The sequence below is a fragment of the Chrysochloris asiatica genome, unplaced genomic scaffold (genome assembly GCF_000296735.1).
Source record: "Chrysochloris asiatica unplaced genomic scaffold, ChrAsi1.0 scaffold00021, whole genome shotgun sequence".
Taxonomy (NCBI): domain Eukaryota; kingdom Metazoa; phylum Chordata; class Mammalia; order Afrosoricida; family Chrysochloridae; genus Chrysochloris; species Chrysochloris asiatica.
The window spans coordinates 5,289,190-5,308,923 of NW_006408539.1; the positions used below are offsets into that span (position 1 = coordinate 5,289,190).

The 19,734-nt window shown below is 37.3% G+C and overlaps 1 protein-coding gene and 1 pseudogene across 1 annotated transcript in view; one reads left to right on the top strand and one right to left on the bottom strand.

Annotated features, from left to right (window-relative positions):
* DCC (deleted in colorectal carcinoma) overlaps positions 1–19,734 on the top strand; it is a 1,585,944-nt gene that overhangs the window by 1,281,726 nt on the left and 284,484 nt on the right. Inside the window, exon 14 of the mRNA XM_006837499.1 lies at positions 1,765–1,875. Coding sequence (XP_006837562.1) covers positions 1,765–1,875 — 111 coding nt within the window. The remainder of the gene's footprint in view (positions 1–1,764; positions 1,876–19,734) is intronic.
* Positions 9,076–15,355, bottom strand: LOC102816946 (annotated as a pseudogene).

Here is a 19,734-nt window from a genome sequence, read left to right on the forward strand (position 1 = left end):
TGGCATGCTTTCCATCCACCATGACAAAAAATGAAATTAAGTCTCTACTCTGCATAATATCAGATTATATTTTTGATGAACAAAAACTCTAATAATTTCAGACAAAGCCACTATGAAAGACATGTGCTGCGATGACTAGATAGGTATTTCTTCCTGAGATTCTCTCTCTATCAACATTTTGAATTCCCAGAGGAGCTCTGCATTTCTTCTACTTCAACCATCAACAACAGTGGCTAAGAAAAGGTGCAAAATGTTAAGAAATATCAGATCAGTGGCATGTTAGATAAAGCCTGCTTGAGACCTGGCAAAGTCCTTTTGTTCAAAAGTATCTCTTTGTCAGCTTGTTGATGATGTTGGATAGTATGCCTATAACCTGTATTTCCTTTGTATTAAGCACTGCTTTATCAGATCAGCTTTATCTGACATTATAGCATTTTCTTCCAAGCTCCAGACACTATAATGGGCTCAATTAAAACACCAATAAATACCAAAACAACAGCACCACCAGCAATATTCTCAGTCCATGACTTTATGGAATTCCATTCTGAAAAATATAATTAGAAGCTACTTAATAAGATACCATTTTGTGTTGTAGATAGCTTTTTGTGGGTAAATGTATCACACTGTCTTGTCTGACAGTACGATTATTGTACTATTTATGGAAGCCAACTGCCTGCCACTTAACATTAACAGATCCTGTCTAATTATCACTTGAAAGACCATTTCCTCTTAATACTTCGATTTCTTTAGTACTGAGTTTTACTCATCTTCTTATGCAAAACAAAAAACAAAACCAACCCATAAATAAGTAGCTTTCTATAGGATAGAAGCACCATTTCTCCCAATATTTTATTCATTGATTCTTTGATCCCATACACTTGTGCTGTTTCAGATTGATGGGAAAAGAGAGAGATTATATTTTTATTTTTATTAGGATAGTTCAACCCCTTTAAGGATAAGGATTTGTCCATGTACAAGCTGCATTCTCAATATCTCAAATGAATGTCATGTGTGTTTTGACAAATGTCTTTGTTTTACAATAACTTGCCATGTTCAAGAGCTACTTTGAGATTTAGATATGAGAAAAGTTGTTTATATCAATAATAAATATATTGCAGAGTAGCGATCCACAGGAGACTTTTAGTTTACCTGCACTATCTGTGTTCTCTTAAATAAGCTATAAGTTCATCATTGTGTATAAACTGACTGTCTACATCCCATTAAAAATGTTGCTTTTCTTTATGCTTTGTTTAGAAGCTAATTCAGAACAAGGTATGCTTAATGATTATTTTGAGAGACAAAAGTCCTAGTGTTTTCTTCTGAAGAGCAATAACTTTAGATTCGTCTTTCTTGGCCCAAAGAAAACATAATCGCTGACCTTGAATGAATGATGGAGACACGCATTTTCAGATTGACTACTCTTGATTTATAGGCAGGTCTCTTCTGGAATGTGAGGAAAAATGATTCTTGCTACTTTTGATTATTTCTTCATCGTTCATATTTTATATTCTGCATCTGCCCTGAGGCTATTTTCAAGGATACATTTTTTTTTAATAGGAAAAAAAATAAATGAGAATATATGAAACATAATTTGATTTTTTGCTATGATACCTCTGCCCTTTTGGCCAAAATAACAATAATTACCACAACAATCACAAAACAAAATAAAGCATGTCTACTATTAACATTTTACTAAAATTTTTTAAAATAGCTAAAATGCTATTATTCAGTAACTTTTTCTCCCTCTGGAAAATTCCTTCATAGGATTGGAGAAAGGAAGTCAGTACAGTTTCCAGTTGTCAGCCATGACAGTCAACGGCACTGGACCACCTTCCAACTGGTACACAGCAGAGACCCCAGAAAATGATCTTGATGGTAAGACCAATGCGCAATTGCTACTCCTTTAATCTTTGTTATTTCAACTTCAAATGATTCTTTTAAAAAGTTGATGGACACCAACATTGAGGGGATTATTTGCTCCTATATCTTCAGAGGAGTCCTGGTGTGGCACTGTAGCATAAGCACTGAACCACAAAATCAGTTCAAACGGCAAGGCCAGTGGTTCAAATCCACCAGTCACTCTTCAGAAACTCTACACAGGGTTACTGTGAGTCAGAACTTACTCAGAAGTGCTTAGCAACATCTTTAGAGGAAAAAACAACAATTAAAGAAAAAAACAAACCCTTAATGATAATAGTTATTGCTGTTAGGTGCCATGGAGTATAGATAACAAACCTAACTATAATAGAACAGAACATTGCCTGAGCTTGCACCATCCTCACAATCTTTACCCATTGTTGTATCCATCTTATTGTGGGTCTTCCTCTTGCTCTATTTGTTTACGATCCAGTACTTTACCAAGTATGATGTTATTCTCTAGGGATGAGGCTCTTCTGGTAAAATGTTCAAAGTACTGGAGATGAAGTCTCACCATATTCACCACTAAAGGTGAATTCTGACTGTGTATTTTCCAAAACAGACTGACAATCGATGGTGTATATTCAATATGCTTCACTAAATAATTCAAAGGCATTAACTCTTCTTCATTTTTCCCTATTCATTGTCAAGCTTTCCCATACATATGAGGCAATTGAAATGGCTAGGATCAGGCACACCTTAGTCCTCAAAGTGTGTTCTGTTTAACACTTTAAAGAGGTCTTTTGCAATGCAAAAGATTTGCCAATGCAATACATCATTTGATTTCCTGACTACTGCTTCCATGGGCATTGATTGTAGATCCAAGTAAAATGAAATCCTTGATACCTTCCATGTTTTCTCTCTTTATTATGATGTTGCTTATTGGTCCTGTTGTGAGGATTTTTGTTTTCTTTATGCTGAGGTTAATCCATACTGATGTCCATCTTGGATCTTTAATAGTAAGTGTTTCAAGTCCTCTCTGCTTCCAACAAGCAAGGCTATGCCATCTGCAGATCAAAAGTTGTCAAGGAGCCTTTCTCCAATCCTGACGCTGCATCTCTCTTCATAGAGTCCAGTTTCCTAGATTATTATTCACTCAACATACAGATTGAATAAGTATGGTGAAAGAATACAACCGTGACACAGTCTTTCCTGATTTTAAATCATGCAGCATCCCCTTGTTCTCTTTGAATGACTGACTGTTTGTGCACAGGTTCAGCACGAGCACAATCAAGTATTCTGGAATTCTCCTTTGTTCACAATGTTGTCCATAGTTTATTATGATCCACACAGTTGAATACCTTTGCATAATGAATAAAACACAAGTAAACATCGTTCTTGTGTTCTCTTCAAGAATGTCATATACATGTTGTTGTTATGTGTCATGGAGTTGGTTCCACTCATAGCGACCCTGTACAGGGTTTCTGAGGCTATAAATCTTTTCAGGAGCAGAAAGCCTCATCTTTCTCCCACCGAATGGCTGCTAGTTTTGAACCGCTGACCATGAGATTAGCAGACTGATTCATAACCACTACGCTACCAGAGCTCCTTGCCATATACACAGTAGATAGGATATTTTTAATGGTGGGCCCTTGGTGGTGCAGTAAGTTAAACATTAGGCTACTAACTTCAAAGCCAGTGATTCAAACCCACCAGCCATTTTCTCAGAGAAAAATGGGCCTGCCTGCTCCCAAAAAGATTCAGTGCCTCTGAAACACCCTCTGGAACAGATCTACTCTGTCCTATAAGATTATGAGTTCAAATCAACTTGATAACAATGGCTTTTGTTTTTTAGGTTTATATCAATGTAGCAGCATTAACTTTACATTAATTTTGGTTCTTATAACAAATTATTTTGCTTTTTACAAGCTAAAGTGAAATGAGCTTTTTATTTTGAATAATGAATCTTAATAATTTTCCTCTAAATAATTACTAAAATTTCTAATAAGAATAAGAAATATAGTTCCCTTATAAAACTTTTCTTGAACTTTCATGATATTTCCACAAAACATCATTATGATATAGCTTTTAATATTTAGCACTACATTTTCTTGATATAAAGGACAACTTATTTTATTTGCTTAAGCAATCATTGGTTTGAGACATTCATGGATAAGAAATTTAGTTTCATATAAAATTCAGTTATCAATAGATTAAATATACACAGCATTTTAATAACTTGCAGATGAGGAATAACTCTTGGTGTAAAAACCAAAAAAAAAAAAGACCAAAGGAAAATAAAATAAAATTGAAGAAGACTAGGTAAAAGAAGCAAAAGCAAAAAAAAAATCCTAGATAACAAAACATACAGCATTGGAAGTTGCATTAATACACTAATAGGAAAAAATGGAAGTCACTTAAGAATTAAGTTCAAATCAGTAAACTTAAAACAAGGAGATGAAAGTGAAAAAAAAGAAAAAGTGGACAAAAGATGTCTATTTATTGATCAAAAACAAAGACGTATTAAAAATGTGATTTCTCAAGATGACTCCCTGACAAAAGAAATCCCCTTATTTCTTAATTGATAATCTAGTGAGTTTTTTTCTCTGTGTTTTTTGTTTTCCTCTGATCCTCTCTTCCCTCTTCAATTTTATTCTTATTCTAATCCTTCCATCATCTTTTCCTATATCTTTTCTCCTTGTCTCTTTTTGGAATTTCTTCTGCTCTCTCTTATTTTCCTTGGTCTTTCTATCTTTCTCTTTCAAAATAAGACACTGTCATTCATGATTTTTATTGTCATGGGTCTTGGTTTCACTAAATTATGATGATCATAAAACAGTACACAAATTTTGTGTCATACAAATGACAATCACTACTATGTGGCTGTATATTGATTCACATAAGACACATAAAAAGCCTCATAAATCTCAGGGACTGGGCTTAGCTCTGTGTATACATCCTAAATAAGGAAAACATGATTCTTTCTTTGTGGAGCATAGAATACCACAAAGACAGACAGACATCTTAAAGTGAAATTATAGGAAACTTGTAGAATATTGGAAAACTTATAGAGTATTGGAAAAATCCTAAGGTTCAACATCTTATCTAGATATAGATACGTATAAGGTAGGTAGATAAGTATGTATGTAGGTAAGTAAAGATAGATAGATAGATAGATAGATAGATAGATAGATAGATAGATAGATAGATAGAATGGATGGACAGACAGAAACAAGACTTGCATTTAAACTGTGACTTGAGATTGTATACCCTAAAGCATGTCCAAGAATTGACTGTGTGAAAGACATTACTTTAGACATTGAGGGAAAAAAGGGGAGCACAAACGAGTACATTCCAGTTTGAAGGTAAGGCAGACTATGGTGTTCTTAGGCTACAGAAAGACAACTGTCAAGGCTGAAACTCAGAGATGAAAAGTGATGAAGTCTATAAGGAAGGTACATTATGAATGTGACCAAGACAGAGATTTTACTTTATCATAAGCAAGTCATTAAAAGGTTTTTTTTTTTTTGTTGTTGTTGTTTTTGCTATAGTGACTTAGGTTTACATTTGGAAAAGATTACTCTAATTGAGGTTCAAACGTTATATCAGAAGTTGGTACACATGGGCCAGCTCAGTTCAGTCAATCTTCGTATTATTAGGTTTAACAGAAATATAATTCAGAGTCTGAAGATGTTACACAACTTGCCTTTGGTTATAGCATCAAGAGGTTGTATAGTTCCACAATGTCAAACTTAGAAAAGCTTACTCTTTACTAAGAAATTACGGAAGAATTCATTCATATATTCATTTACTCAATATCAATTTCATATTAAGGGTTTATCTATACCAGGTATTATTCTAGGTATTGGGATTAAATTAATGATGAAAACCTATGTGCTCAAGGAGTATATATTTTATTGAGATAAAGATAGTGATAAATGTTCTCAAGAAAAAAAAAAAAAGCATGATAGAGAAAATAGGGGACTAGGGAGTACTCTTTCATATAAGGGATTGGGAAGACATCTCTGCAGGAAAGATATGAACAGAGACTATAAGAAAAGAAGTGAGGCAGCTTGTCCATTGGTCAAACAAGAGCTCTCTACACAGAATGAACAATTAGTGGCTAAGCTATGGCAAAGGGCTAGTGTCACCAGTTCGACATTCATAAGGATGCTAGCTGTCTTTTCTAACATTAAAAACATGGTGGTGGTGGTGGTGGTGGTTATGTGCCATTGAGTCGGTTCTGACTCATAGAGCCCCTGTACAGGGTTTCCAAGAGTGTAAATCTAGGGAGCAGAAAGCCTCATCTTTCTCTCATGGAACAGCTGGTAGTTTCGAACTGCTGACTCTGGGGTTAGCAGCCTGATTCGTAACCACGACGACGCTACCAGAGTTTTTTCTATTTCACTTAAAGAAATTGCTTTTAAAGTTTACATGTTATAGTTGTTGTTAAGTGCCTTCAAGTCAGTTCCTACTTGTAGCAACCCTGTTTAGGGTTTCTGAGGCTTTAAATCTTCATGGGAACATATACTTGTGCTTTATTCTCTCATCTACTCTTTCTGGGTATCTCTTATTAGCCCTACCTGAAAGAAAAGTAAACTTAGTCTTTGAAAGTTTAATTGACTTCATCAACAAGACACTTGATAACTGACAAGCTGGCACATAGGACCAAGTTGTGTGAGTTGATATCCAGTGCAGGTTATCAAAAGGTTAACAAAACCTTCCAATCCCCAGAACTGACCCACACAATAGAAGACAGTGATTCAAGGCAAACAATTCTAAGAAATGATGTCATATCATTTACGCAAATTTAAGTGGCCATATCTTTTACAGGAAGGCGTGAAAATAAATGGAGTAGAGGTGCTGAAGGTTCTATAAGATATCCAGGATGAATGGGACTTTCCTCTTGACTTTTATGCTCTTTCTCTCAACTCTGAATGAGTCACCATCTAAGTGGAGTCAGACTATAAAATCACAGCTTCTTAGATGGTAACAAAATACTCCTATTTAAATTGCATATTTTTATATCCATGAGATCTAAATATAATCCAATTGGTATATCAATTTTCATCAAGAATCACTGACTTGTCCATGATAAGAGTCTTAATATATGCTGCTCCATTGGGTTTGTTTGAAATTTCTCATGCTCTTGGTTTAATAATGTCCCTCTTCTACATGCAGTATTTCTTTTCTTATTTGAGGAACAATGTCATTATTATTAAATATAATTAAATAAATACAATTGTGGTTATTGATAATAACACAATAATAACAGTTGTTTATGTGGGATACTGAGTTATTGGGAGTTTATGTATTAAAAAGGCAGGAGCAGCTCACTGAGACATAGACAGATAATGACTGGACAGGAAAAAGACCATGAAATAGACAGTACTGTTGATGTTGGTAGTGCTGTTGAGTTGGTTCTGACTTTTTGTTATGCACAACAGAACAAAGCACTGCCAGGTCCTATGCCTTCTGCACAGTTGTTAATATTTTAGTCCATTGTTGCTGCCACTGAGTCAATCCATCTCATTGGGGGTCTTCCTCTTTCACTTTGACCCACCACTTTATAAAGAACAATGTTCTCTTCCAGGAAATGATCCCTTCTGACATGAGGTCCAAAGAACAACGAACAAAGTCTTCATCCTCATTTCTAAGAAGCATTCTAGCTGCACTTCTTCCGAGCAGCTTTTTTTGTTCTTGCAGTCCATAGTACGTTCAGTATTCTTCACCAACACAATAACTCAAAGCATAGATTCTTCTATGGTCTTCGTTATTCATTGTCCAACTTTCACATGCATATGAGGTGATTGAAAATAACATGGCTTGGATCAAGCGCACCTTATTCCTAAAACTGACACCTTTGTGCAACATATTTTTCATGATTAGAAAAGACCATGAAACAAATAAGACTAGAAGTTCTAATTTCAGAGAAAGGGATTTGACAATTAGGAATACAGGAAAAATTACATGGGACAATTGTTGTTAAGTGCCATCAAGTCAGTTCTGACTCATAGCAATACTATATAGCATTTCTACGGAGCAGCTGGTGGGTTTGAACTGCTGACCTTGTGGTTAGCAGTCAGTGCTTATCCTACAGTATCACACCAGGACTCAATGTTGTTGTTAAGTGCCTTCAGGTCAGTTCCTACTCAGAGACTCTGGATAGGGTTTCCAAGGAGCAGCTTGTACGTCTGAACTGCTGAGTTTGCAGTACTGTGCTTATCCTACAGCGCCACACCAGGACTCCAGGACTCAATAGTAAACATTCATCAAAATGATTGGCTTTGGAAAAATGATATCTGTCACTAATATTTTAACGCAATTCAACACTTCATTTGCTGCCTCTTATTCTTTCATCTCTTCATTTCAATCATAATTGCTTAGACAATTCTTGCCCAGACATATAGAGTTCTTAATATACTGATTGGCAATCTGAAAAAAGTAAATAAAAAGTAAAAGAAGAAATTAGTGGAGTTGCTATTTCTGCAGATAGTACTATTGTAGATTATAATTTTTTTTTTTTAACTGTTGGGAACTCTGTAATTTGGTAAAATTTGCAGTCATTTACAATTATACATCATTTTGCAGTTTACAAAGTTTAAATATATATTCCATTTGAAAATCCTGAAATAAAAGAAGTGTGTTAAACTCTTTTGCCCTCCCACTTCCCCTCCATCAAGGACTGCACTACAAAGCACCTGATCAGGTCAGGTAGTATAAAGGTACCACAGTAAAGCATCACAAAGAATCAAGGGGAGGCCAGCAGGACACTGGAGACAACCATGAAGATTTAAAGGGAAGAGATGACTAAAGTGTTAAACATGAGGAAAACCCAGGGCTACAGCTGAATCAGAGAATTGTTGAGGGCAGGCCATGTTCACCACAGGAAAGGAGAGACACGCAGCGTATGTTCCACATTCTAAAATAACATACAAAACCACGACTGTGAAGAGGTGAAAGTAGGACTTGGTGTCTTCTCAGAACACAAGGAGAGGACATCAGCTGTGGTTTTTGAATAAATTAGGTTCAAAATGCACTAGTTGCAACAGAAGCTTCCTTAGCCCTTTACATTCAAAATTAACAAAGGTCATTTGAAGATCTGCAATTTTACCAAGTGGTAACTTCCTGGGGAGCATCTACTCCATCAATCAAGTTTCATAGCTTACAATCGTGGTAAAGGAATTTCCAAGGAGGGCCACACACTATGGATGGAAGTCAGTACTTAGGCCAACTCTTGAAGATTTCTGCTGAAAGGACTGCAAGTGTTTCTTCAGAGACAGCACTTCCCTGGGTATGGCTCAGGGCCGGGCAGGAATTCACATTATGTATCCGGTTGGTGGGAAGAAGGAGAAGTATGCCCAGTGAGGCCACGTTTCCATAAATCTCTTAACATCACTTCTCTGTAAGGATCTCTCTGAACAGGGTCCAGGCATCCCCATTCCTCTTGAGTAAGGTACACAGCCACATCCTAGAATGTCAAAAACTCCTGGCCTGGCTGTCATGAGTGCAGCTGTCTGGTCTCCTAGGCTTCCCGTGTGGGGAAGAGCAGGCACTTGAGGAACAGGTGGAGCTCCAAAGGGTCCCCGTTTCATGTTGGTCTCCTGCACAAACTGAGGATCTGGGGACAGACCCTCAGACTGGGTGTCCAAAGACTGAAACTGGAACCTTGGTGATGCTGCTGCTTCCTGGACCGACATTTCCTCTATCCCTGTTCTGGAGAACACTGACCAGCATCAGGGGGCGGGGCGGAGCCCGTGGACGTCCTGACCAGGACACCTCGGCCCGCAGAGTTGCCCCAGCTTTCCGGGGCCGCTCTGTAGATTATAATTTTAGTTTGTTGACTTTGAAATCATAAAGGACACTGATAACATTTCCAGGGCATTTAAACAATGTAAGAGTGAGCGATTGGTATGTTTCACTTCCTTTATAAAGCACTGTTTCACTTGCTGACACAAATACAAGGGCTTCAAACAAGATTGTGGAAAATGCTATTATCTTTTAATTCCACTTTTTCATGAACTTTCTGAAGCCCCTTCATTGAGCCAAAGGTCTTTGAATTTATTGGCCCATTGTCTCTTTGTTCCTAATTCAGTCCAGTGAATTTATTTCAGTCCCTTTTGTTTTTTTTCCTATTTTTCTTCTTTTAACTGTATCATTCAAATATGATCATTCAAGTATAATCTTTACTAGAATTAATATTTGAGGCTATTGGACAAGCCAAGTATTCCAGAAAATTAATCAGTAACAATGGTACCTGTTCCTGCTGGCTTCAAATATTTATCTATGTATATCTGTTGTTGTTGTTGTTGTTAAGTGCCGTCGAGTCGGGTCCGACCCATGGCGACCCTGTACAGGGTTTCCGAGGGTGTAAATCTTTACGGGAGTAGAAAGCCTCATCTTTCTCCCGCGGAGCAGCTGGTAGTTTCGAACCGCTGTAAGTCTATCTATTTTAAACTAGGAAGATTTTCTTTAAATTGCATCTAATTTTAACTCATTTGCAGAAATGTTTAAAGCACAGAGTAAGATATGAATGACTCTACCCAAGTTTTCATACTAATGTTGGAAAACTTCAAGTCCTAAGTATTCCAAACTCAGAAATGTTGGTATGGAATTTCTTTGATTCACCTTAAATTATGAGTAAGAAGGTAGCAATCATTTTGAAATGACAGGATTCATTGGTATTGCTCAAGAAGTTTGTGTTGGAAACTGTGGCATTAGTGTTTTGCTCCATTTTGCATTGCGTTGCAGAACTTTGTCTCCACTACAGTCTCTTGGTGAAACCACATGGGAATGATCTACTCATTACTGCATCTCTGAGCTCTGCAAGTCAGACAGCTTGCTATCTGTAATTGTCTTTCTCTTTGTGTAACTTCTGCAGTTTCTCTTGCCTTCTCAACTTTACTTAAGCAATGTGAAGATGAACAGTAACTCAGAGGAATATTCAAATTCCTTATGGACTTCCCTTTCAATTAGGATGTTTTGTTTTGTTAATGTAATTAGAAAGCCAAACTTCGCTGTTGGTTCAGAGTTCTCTGCAAAGTGTGATTTCTATTACTGGCAGCTGGAAAGTTTTTAAATACCTATTTTATGCCTCAACATTTCAGCTTAAAAACATAAAAGATCATTAGAATTCCCAAGGTTCTTATGTAAATATCATGCATAAAGAGATGAGAGAATTTGGGAAGATATTCAGCAAAGTATCCTCCAGGAAATTGAGGCTGAGCAACTGTTTGTGCAGCTATTTTTTGTTGTTGTAAATGAACAGATAGAGATTGTTATACACATCAATAATGATGCAATTTAAAAGTGAACTTCTACCTAAAGTGGAGGAGCTTGGCTCCCCAAAATCAGCACTGCGGACTTCTGAAAATGAAACAGTGATGCAACAAAAGCTGTGAATCTAGGAGCTGAATCTCACTTCCTACCTCAAGGAAAAAATAACTAGCCATCTTAGCCTGAGTTTGATAAAATGGGTTCTCATTGCAAATTCACTTCATTAGAGAAGTAAATCACAAAGTCACTCCTATAGCTGGAACCTGCACAGTGTATGATACTTGCTGATAACTTGGACTTGAGAAGGAACATTTCAGTTTAAAGCTTATTTTCAGAATAATGATAAAGTCTAAGCATTGATAGGACTACCCAGAAACACTGTATTTTAAAATTGTCATAGTTATTCAAAAACAAAGTTTCAAAAATGGAAAACCTCTGGACAGAAGACTGAATAATGAGAAAAGTTGTTGATAAGTTGGAAGAAGTGGAAGGACAGAAAAAGAGGAAGGACAGAAGGAAGAAAAGAAGGTGGGAAAGAGAATTGGAGGGACAATTATGAATTCATTGATGTGGTAAGTCCAATAGTGTTCTCTTAATATGCCCGGTGGACAGCACAGTGGCTCTGTAGGATAAGCACTGGATGGCAAACTTCAAGGCAGTTCAAAGCACACACACCACTCCCTGGGAAAAAGATGAAGTTGTGTGCTGGTGCAAAGATTTCCAGCCTCAGAAACCCTATATAGGGTCGCTGTGTGTTGGAACTGACTTCATGGTACTTAAAAAGAACAAGAAGAAGAAAATATCCGGGTCCTAATCCCTGGGACTTGTGAATATACCACTGCAAAAAAGCATGCAGCACCACCATTCCTCTCACAATCCTCTTTACTCCTCAGTCGGTTTCAATAATCCATTGGAATGACCACACAGGACTCCAACACCACACTCACAGTTACAGGGTTTATTAGTGTACAATACAGTATCAGAACATGCTTAGGGCACAGTTCCAGTCAGCCCACAGGACGTCATTCACTACAATACATCACTGTGCATCACACAAGAGACTTTGCAGATGTGATGAAGTTGAAAATCTTGAGATGAGAAGCCTATCCTGAATTATGCAGATAAGGCAATGTATTTACAAGCATCCTTTTATGAGTGAGAAGGGGTCAGAATGGGAGAAGGAGATGACACCACAGAAGGTGGAGGTTGGAGTGATGCAGGAAGTAGATCCAGGGAACCAGGCTAGCCTCTAAAAGCTGGAAAAGGCAAAGAAATGGGTTCTCCTTAAAAGCCTCGAGAGGAACTGCAGTCCTACTGACACCTCACTATCAGCTCATGGAGTCTAGTTTTTGACCATCTAAAAGAGCTCTGGAAAGCAGTGATGCCTGAGATGGAGGCAGAGACAATGATGTGGAGAGATGGAGCAGCTGGGGATTTTAGATCCAGAGATGGAGAGGGGCTGTGTGCTAAAGACTGGGGAGGTGTGGGGAGCAGGCTTGCAGGGTATTTCCTTTGGTTGGTTGATGAAGCATGGAGGGGATTGTAACCATGGCAATGGAACAATATACGATAAAATGAGTGTAAAACTAATGTTCTCCCATGTAAACTATCACATAATTCACAATAAAACATTTATTTAAAAAAAAAAAGAGCTCTGGTAGTGTAGTGCTTACAACTCGGGCTGCTAACCTCAAGGTCAGCAGTTTAAAACTACCAGCTGCTCCGTGGGAGAAAGATTTATAGCCTTGGAAAGTCTGTACAGGGTCGCTGTGAGTCAGAACCGACTCTACGGCACATAACCACCAACCATCAACCTCTAGAATATGGAAATAAAAGGAAGCTTTCAAAAAGTTTAAATCTTCGTGAAAAGTAAAGCAAACATTAGGCTAAATTATAAAATATTAAACATGTTGTCTTTAATATACAAGCAAGCTAGGGAAACTTCTGACCATTTCTGTTGTAAAACTAGGCATAAAGTCTTGGGTAAGGAAGAAAAAAAAAAGAAAAGCTAATTAATAAGCAACATTTTATTACATAAGGAGGAAAAGTATTAGTTTTACAGATGGTGTGATTGCATACAGTATTTGGAAATCTCAAGAAACTACATTAAAAACCTATTAAAACTAATAAGAGAAATTTCATAATGTTTGAAGCTTCAAGATACAGACACTCCAAAAAGGCAGATTTTCCCTCTTATATACAAATAATTAGCTTCAACACAAAAAAAATGCATTCCTTTATTTGACCAGGCTTCGATTGCTTGTTGATAAAAACTTGAATAGAGGAAGACAAAACGAAATACATACATAATATATATATATTTTAAGAAACAAGTTTAAATTGCTACAATTTGATGAACTTGACCTATACTTATAAATGTAGTAGCTCAACATACCAAAGGAGAGGGAAGGAGTCCTCACATCCATAATCAATCCTATCCATTCTGTATACAGAGTTGCTAGGGAGAGGCAACTTAGATATTGGCTACCTAAAATGGGAGGGACTATAAAGACATGAATTTACTGGCTTACAAGTTTTCAAGAAGGAGTTTAGTTTCAGAGTGTGAGGGTGGAAGGTAGAGTCCCCACTTAATAGTTTTCGTCTTGTTTAGCCAAGTCTGATGAAAGGAGATGGGGATAATATTCTTATGATTCAATAGTGAGTGATTGTTATAATGAGTAGTTGTGACTGTCACAACTGTATAGATAGAAATTTTGTAACAAAAAGAGGTGAGTAACAGAATTCAGGAACAGGACCATCAAAGGAGAAGAACACGAGCAGAATGTGGGACCCTCTCCAGAGAAGCAGTGACACCAGAGATGGAGACAGAGATGAGGACATGGAGAAAGAGAACAGTTGAGGATTCTAGACTCATGGAAAGAGAAAGGCTGTGTACTAGCAGCCACCTGGATGGTGGCCAGGGGCCAGGCATGCAGAATGTCTCCTTTGGTTATTTCAATGATTATATATACCTCAGTGATTTTGTGTACACCCCCTAAACAAAAAACACAGAGGGAATAGAAGCAAATGCTGTTGAGTGATGATGCATAGAGGAGATTGTGGTCATTGGAATGAAATGATGAGTGTAAAAGCAGATGTTCCCCCATGTAAACTAATCACTCAATGCACAATAAAAACTTTTAAGACTTCACTAATTATTCAATTTTAATATCATATCTAGCACCTAATATAGCAAAATGCAAATACATGCATATGAAGAAAATGATAGTATTTTATTATAAGGTATAAAATAAGATAGGTAGTTCCTGAATGGTAAATCTTACAGGATATAACTGTTAATCAGAAATTTACTTCAATCATCCAAACAATAAACTTCATAGCGAAAAAGAAATGTAAACAAATTCCAAGACATTTTGAGAAAAGTAAAAGAAACATTAACATTTACTATAAAGCCTGATTTAAAATCAATATAGGATTATCTGCCATAGGAATGGACAAATGGATCCATGTAACAGAACAAAGATGACAGAAACAGTTCTTGGTACATTTGAGGAATTAAAAAAAAATAAGTTGGTAGTCCAGCTGGAAGATTATTCAATAAATGCTGTTTAAACTATTGCCAGTACTTTTGATAGTATATGCAATAATTTCCTTCTCTTATGGTAGATTCTGGTAGTGGAACTGAAGGCAAGGGAAGGGAGGTTATTGTTTCTCATAAGATCCGAAAAATATAAAGATCATGGGTGGCTGTAAGTATTTTCATTGTTGGTGGTGGTATTTTCAAAGCTAACAAAGGTGGGGGGCTCAGACACAAATCCTTTTATACAATTGAGATTGTGAGCTGATCTCTCTCAGTTGTTGTTGTTGTTGTGAAGTGCCGTCGAGTCGGTTCCGACCCATAGCGACCCTGTACAGGGTTTCCAAGGGTGTAAATCTTTACGGGAGTAGAAAGCCTCATCTTTCTCCCGCGGAGCGGCTGGTAGTTTCGAACTGCTGACCTTAAGGTTCGCAGCCCGATTCATAACCACTACGCTACCAGATCTCTCTCAGTATCAGTCCTTGAATGTTGACCTTAGTTCCCTGTCAAGTTTCTTGAAACTGGTATCAGTTTCCGTGAGTCATCCAAGCAAGAGACCTCCCTGTAGTCCTTGGCTCCTCCACTTCACTCTTGACACTATCCATTCCATTATTGAAACCTGTAACTTCTGGAGGTTCGCCACAGGACTGGAGCCTCACCTCTCATCACAGTCCTCACAACCATACTTAGACCAGTGTTCATCATTTGTCATCTGAAACTAGTCTCCCACCTGTTCTCTTAACACCACCTTGCTCCCTCTTCTCCCAGACTCTACGGTGTTGAGAGAGTGATTTTCTTTAGCCAGGTCTAATGGTACCATTTTCTTACTCAGATTCTTCCTAATTTGGCTCATTCTCAGCTTCAAATTTGACATTTCAGAATGTCTTCTTGGCATGATCTGCCCTTTCCACCAGAATGCACTTCTGCACCTACAGTAAGCTTCACTCTTCTGCATGCAATGCCAACTCTGCTTGAGTGGCCTTCATACATACTTGTCCTTTGAAATTCAGTGGACATTTTACTTCTGGGAAGTTTCTAATACTTGATATGTATTCAAATAGCTTTCCTCTAAACCCACATAGCATTTGGACATACTCTTTATTAGCATTTACCAGACTTTTCCCAGTAGGATAGTAATAAGAACCATGCTTTGTTTGACTTGAATTTCTCAATGCTTTACACGTGTCTGTTACACAGTAAATGCTTCATAAAATATTTCATAAATTGATAAACACTCACATCTAGGTATATATGTTAAACTTGTTTAATTACTTTAAGCATGTACCACCTGATTTTAGAAACTATCTCAAGAATTTGATTAATTAAATACTAAGGACCAAAGACCAGAAGAGTTGTGGGCTGACTTCAAAGATACCGTATAAGAAAAGGTCACTAATAAGACAGGAAAGAAAGAAAAGATGAAAATGGATGCCAGGAAAGACTGCAAAACTTGCTTTTGAATGTGGAATAGATAAAGTGAATAGAAGTAATGATGAAGTAAAACAGCTGAACAGAAAATTTGAAAGGATGGTTCAAAAAGACAAAGTAAAATTAAAATAAAATGTGTGAAGACCTGGAGTTAGAAAACCAAAAGAGAATATCTGGGCAGCATTTCTCAAGCTGAAAGAACTGAAGAAAAATCCAAGGCTCAAGTTGCAATACTTGAAGGATTCTTTGGAGAAAATATTGAATGATGCAGGAAGCCTAAGAAAATGACAAAAGGAATAAACTACCAGATGGAACTGGTCATTGTTCAGTCATTTCAGGAGGTAGTGGATGATCAAGGACCGATTGCGTTGATGGAAGAAATCCAAGTCGCACTGAAGATACTGTGAAAAGCAAGGTCTAGGAATTGATAGATTATCAATTGAGATATTTCAACAAATGTATGCAATGCTGAAAGTGCTCACTAATCTATACCAACAAATTTTGAAGACAGTTACCTGGTCACCTGACTTGAAGAGAGCCATAGAAGTGCTTTTTCTGAAGAAAAATGATCCAGCTGGATATGGAAATTATTTAACAGTACCATGAATATCACACCCAAATAATATTATGCTGAACATAATTTAAAAATTGTTTCAGTAGTAATCCAAACAGCTTGCCGGAAACTCAAGGCAGATTCCAAAGGGCACACCGAATGATAAAAATTATTTCTGATGTAAATTACATCTTAGCTAAAAGCAGAAAACACCAGAAAGATGTTTACCTGTGCTTTATTGACTACACAAAATCATTTGTGTGTATCACAAGAAATCATGGATAATATTTTAAAAGATGGCAATTCCAGAACATGTCATTGTGCTCATGCAAAACCTGTAGAGACCAACTGACAGTTGTTCAGGCTGAACAAGAGAACACTACATGGCTTAAAATCCAGAAATATGTCTTTCAGGATAGTATCCTTTATCATGTTCATTCAATCTGTATGCTAAGAAGATATTCCAAGAAGCTGTACTGTGCACAGAAAAGCATAACGTCAGGATTAGAGGAAGACTCATTAACAATCTGCAAAAGCAGGTGACATAACCTTGCTTGCTGAAAGTTAAGAGAGCTAGAAGCACTTACAGATGAACAGATCAAAGACCACTGCATTCAGTGTGACTTATACCTCAGCAAAAAGGAAACAAGAATCCTCACAGTAAGAAACATAATGATAAATGGAGAAAAGATTGCAGTTGCCAAGGATTTAATTTTAATTGGATCTCCAATCAATGCCCATGGAAACAGCAGTCAAGAAATCAAATGGCATATTACATCTAGGCATATTTGCTGCAAAAGACATTTTTGAATAGTAAACAGCAATCTTTTTAACACCTGACCCAAGCCATGATATTTTCAATTGCTTTATATCCATGAAACAGCTCTGGTAGCATAGTGGTTATGAATCAGGCTGCTGATCTCATGGTCAGCAGTTCGAAATTACCAGGAGTTCTGCCATGAGAAAAACGGACAGTGAATCAGGAAGACTGAAAAAGAATTGATGCATTTGGATGATGGGGCTGGCAAAGAACATTGAAAAGCCATGGGCTACTAGAAGAACAAATAATTCCTTCTTAGAAGAAGTACAACTAGAATGCTGCTTAGAAGTGAGAATGGTAAAACTGCCTCACGTACTTTGGACATGTTATTAAGAGGAGCCAGTCCTTGGAGAAGGGCATCATACTTGGTAAAGATGCGGGTCAGTGAAAAAGAAGACCTTTATTGATTTGGATTGACACAGTGGCTCTAATGATTGTCTCAAGCATAGGAAGTAATTGGAAGGATGGTACAGGAGTGGGCAGGACTGAGCAGTGCTTCCTTTTGTTACATGAGCGGGCTTCACAGAGTTCATGAAGATATTCCACTATCTTTCAATTCTATTTTTCCACAAACTTTTTGAAGCCCACATGTACATAGAATAGCTATGAGTCTCATCCAGCTTGACAGCACTTAACAATAAGAAGTATGTATTCATCTGCCTGAAAAGACAGAGTATAGGTATATCAATTGTCTGACGTAATTCACTGTAAAGAAATAGAGGCTATTAAGATTGGAACAAAGCTCGAACAAAATGGCCCATAAATGCACCACACTAATAGAGAAGAGACAGGTGAGTATTTGTCAGAGGTCCAATCTTCCTTATACTACTGGCAGCAGACCTTGCAGTGATGGTTTTTAGTTGAAGAGACTGGTACAGACAAATATTAATGGTTGCTGTTAGAACACAGTTTCAATACCTGCACTTTCATCTTGGAGTCTTGGTGTGGTGCTGTAGGGTAAGCACTGGGCTGCTAACTGAAAGGTTAGTGGTTCAAACCCACCAGTCACTCCTAGAAACAGGGTTGCTATAAGTTAGAACCAACTTTATGACACAATAGCAACGACTTTTATTTTATTTCCTTCCTATATTCTATATTTGCTTGTTGAAGAAAAATCCATGATGTGTAACATCTGCTGAGATATTCCTTTACTCAGTGACCCATGGCATTTTATTTCCTTCCTATATTTTGCTATTTTCTTTTTCTGAAAAAAAATATGTCTTGTGGAGAAAGTTAATTATTAATCATATAATGACTGTTATGTAGTGACAGTTGCATTGAACTTTATAGAAGTTGTATATTTTAAGCTCATAATTTGGAGGACTTTTTGGTAGATACTGTTCTAGGTGATTGAGTTAGCAAAGGTGTGGATGGGAATTAGAGAAAGAATAAGGAAGTAATTTTGTTGAGTAGGTAACACAGTGGGTGGTAGTGGGAGAAGGGGAAGGTGTCCTGAAGCATGAGAGAGTTGGAACCCCACAGGCTTGCCTCAATATTCTGGGTCTCATTTTTATGCCTTTTACGAAAAGGTAGTCTTTCCATTTTTCTATTACTCTCTATTAGTGAAAAATAATTGAGTTTTCCTTCTTTGACAGGTTTTCACCTTGAACAGTTCTTGGTTTCCAATGTTGGTTTTTTAAAAAGAGATGAAGGAAAGATTGCTATTTTTAGTGATAGACACAGAAGGCTGCAGTTGGGAATGATATAATACAACCTGAAGGAAGTAAAAGAGGAAGTCATATCTAGGGAGAGCTTCTTGAGCAATTGTTGTTAAGTGTTGTCGAATCAGTTCTGACTCATAGTGACCCTGTATAAGGTTTCTGAGAAGCAGCTGGTGAGTTTAAATCACTGACCTTGTAGATCAAACAGACTTGTGGTCCAATTCTTATCCTGTAGTGCCATACCAGGACTCCAGAGAGAACAATCAGTGCCAGTGTGCCGGGGCCAGAGTATGCTCACATGTCTGAGGCAAAACAAAGTGCCCATTTGTGTGATAGAAACTGGAGTGAGGTGATCAAGGGAAGCGTGGCCAGAGACAACAACAGAGCTGCGAGGGAGAGCAGGAAGGAGAGACCATATATGACTTTATATACCATCTTAAGGAACCTCATATGGATGCGAAAGCTGGACAGTGAATAAGGAAGATTGTAGAAGAATTGATGCCTTTGAGTTGTGGTGTTGGAGAAGAATACTAAAAGTGCCATGGACTGCCAAAAGAATCAATAGATCTGTTTTGGAAGAAGTGCAGCCAGAGTGCTCCTT